Source organism: Cynara cardunculus (genome assembly GCF_001531365.2).
Source record: "Cynara cardunculus var. scolymus isolate 2C chromosome LG 10, CcrdV1, whole genome shotgun sequence".
Lineage (NCBI taxonomy): Eukaryota > Viridiplantae > Streptophyta > Magnoliopsida > Asterales > Asteraceae > Cynara > Cynara cardunculus.
The window spans coordinates 21,581,576-21,582,468 of NC_037537.1; the positions used below are offsets into that span (position 1 = coordinate 21,581,576).

The window sequence follows — 893 nt, forward strand, 5'->3', positions numbered from 1 at the left end:
CCCGCCCCTCCACCAAGCCCACCGCCACCGCCTAGACCACCACCCGTCCCTCCACCAAGTCCACCACCACCACCACCAACCCCTCCATATCCTCCGGCCCCACCTCCTAGACCTCCATTGTGACCAAACCTCCCACCACCTTTGTAACCTCCATGATGACCTATCCCAACACCACCTCCTAGACCTCCATGGTGACGTAGCCCACCACCACCACCAATTCCACCGCCCAAACCTCCACGATGACCTATCCCACCACCTCCTAACCCTCCATGATGACGTAGCCCACCGCCACCACCAACTCCACCACCAACACCGCCTCCAAGACCTCCATGGTGACCTATCCCACCTCCCACACCTCCTCCAATACCACCTCCTAGACCTCCACCACCACCTTTAACATGTCTAAACCCTTTCTTATAAATGCCATGACCTAAACCTCCTCCAAACCCAGGTTTAGGTTTACCAAACAAATTCTTTTCATCTTTTACCCCCTTAACCAAATCACCCAAAACTACACCATAATCGCCAATAAAAGCAACCAAAACCACAACCAGCATAAGCGAACAACGTATACCAATGACACCCATTTACCCAAATATCAACTCAACCAACCTACACACAAAAGTTGATCAAGAACCGATGGATCGGATGAAGCATGCATGCAGATAACAAATCTATATATACACACAAAAAGTGACCAAGAAAGAGCAATGTGAACCACATTATTTTTGGTTGAAGCATTTCGTCGAGCACATGGTGGGGGTCAAAAGCAACTCCCCCGACAACTGTCATCTATAATCAATGCTAGCTTATCAATGGCGGATGAAATTAAATTTTAGCCAACTACCCCCGATCTCTTTTGCACCCCAGAACGAATTAACATTACTATATGC

At 48.8% G+C, this 893-nt stretch overlaps 1 protein-coding gene across 1 annotated transcript in view; it reads right to left on the reverse strand.

Annotated features, from left to right (window-relative positions):
* The window catches only part of LOC112520116 (glycine-rich cell wall structural protein-like), a 3,789-nt gene extending 3,202 nt beyond the window's left edge, over nt 1–587 (reverse strand). The window contains exon 1 of the mRNA XM_025128418.1: nt 14–587. Within this exon, the coding sequence (XP_024984186.1) occupies nt 14–587 (574 nt within the window). The remainder of the gene's footprint in view (nt 1–13) is intronic.
* Between the last annotated feature and the right edge of the window lie 306 nt (nt 588–893).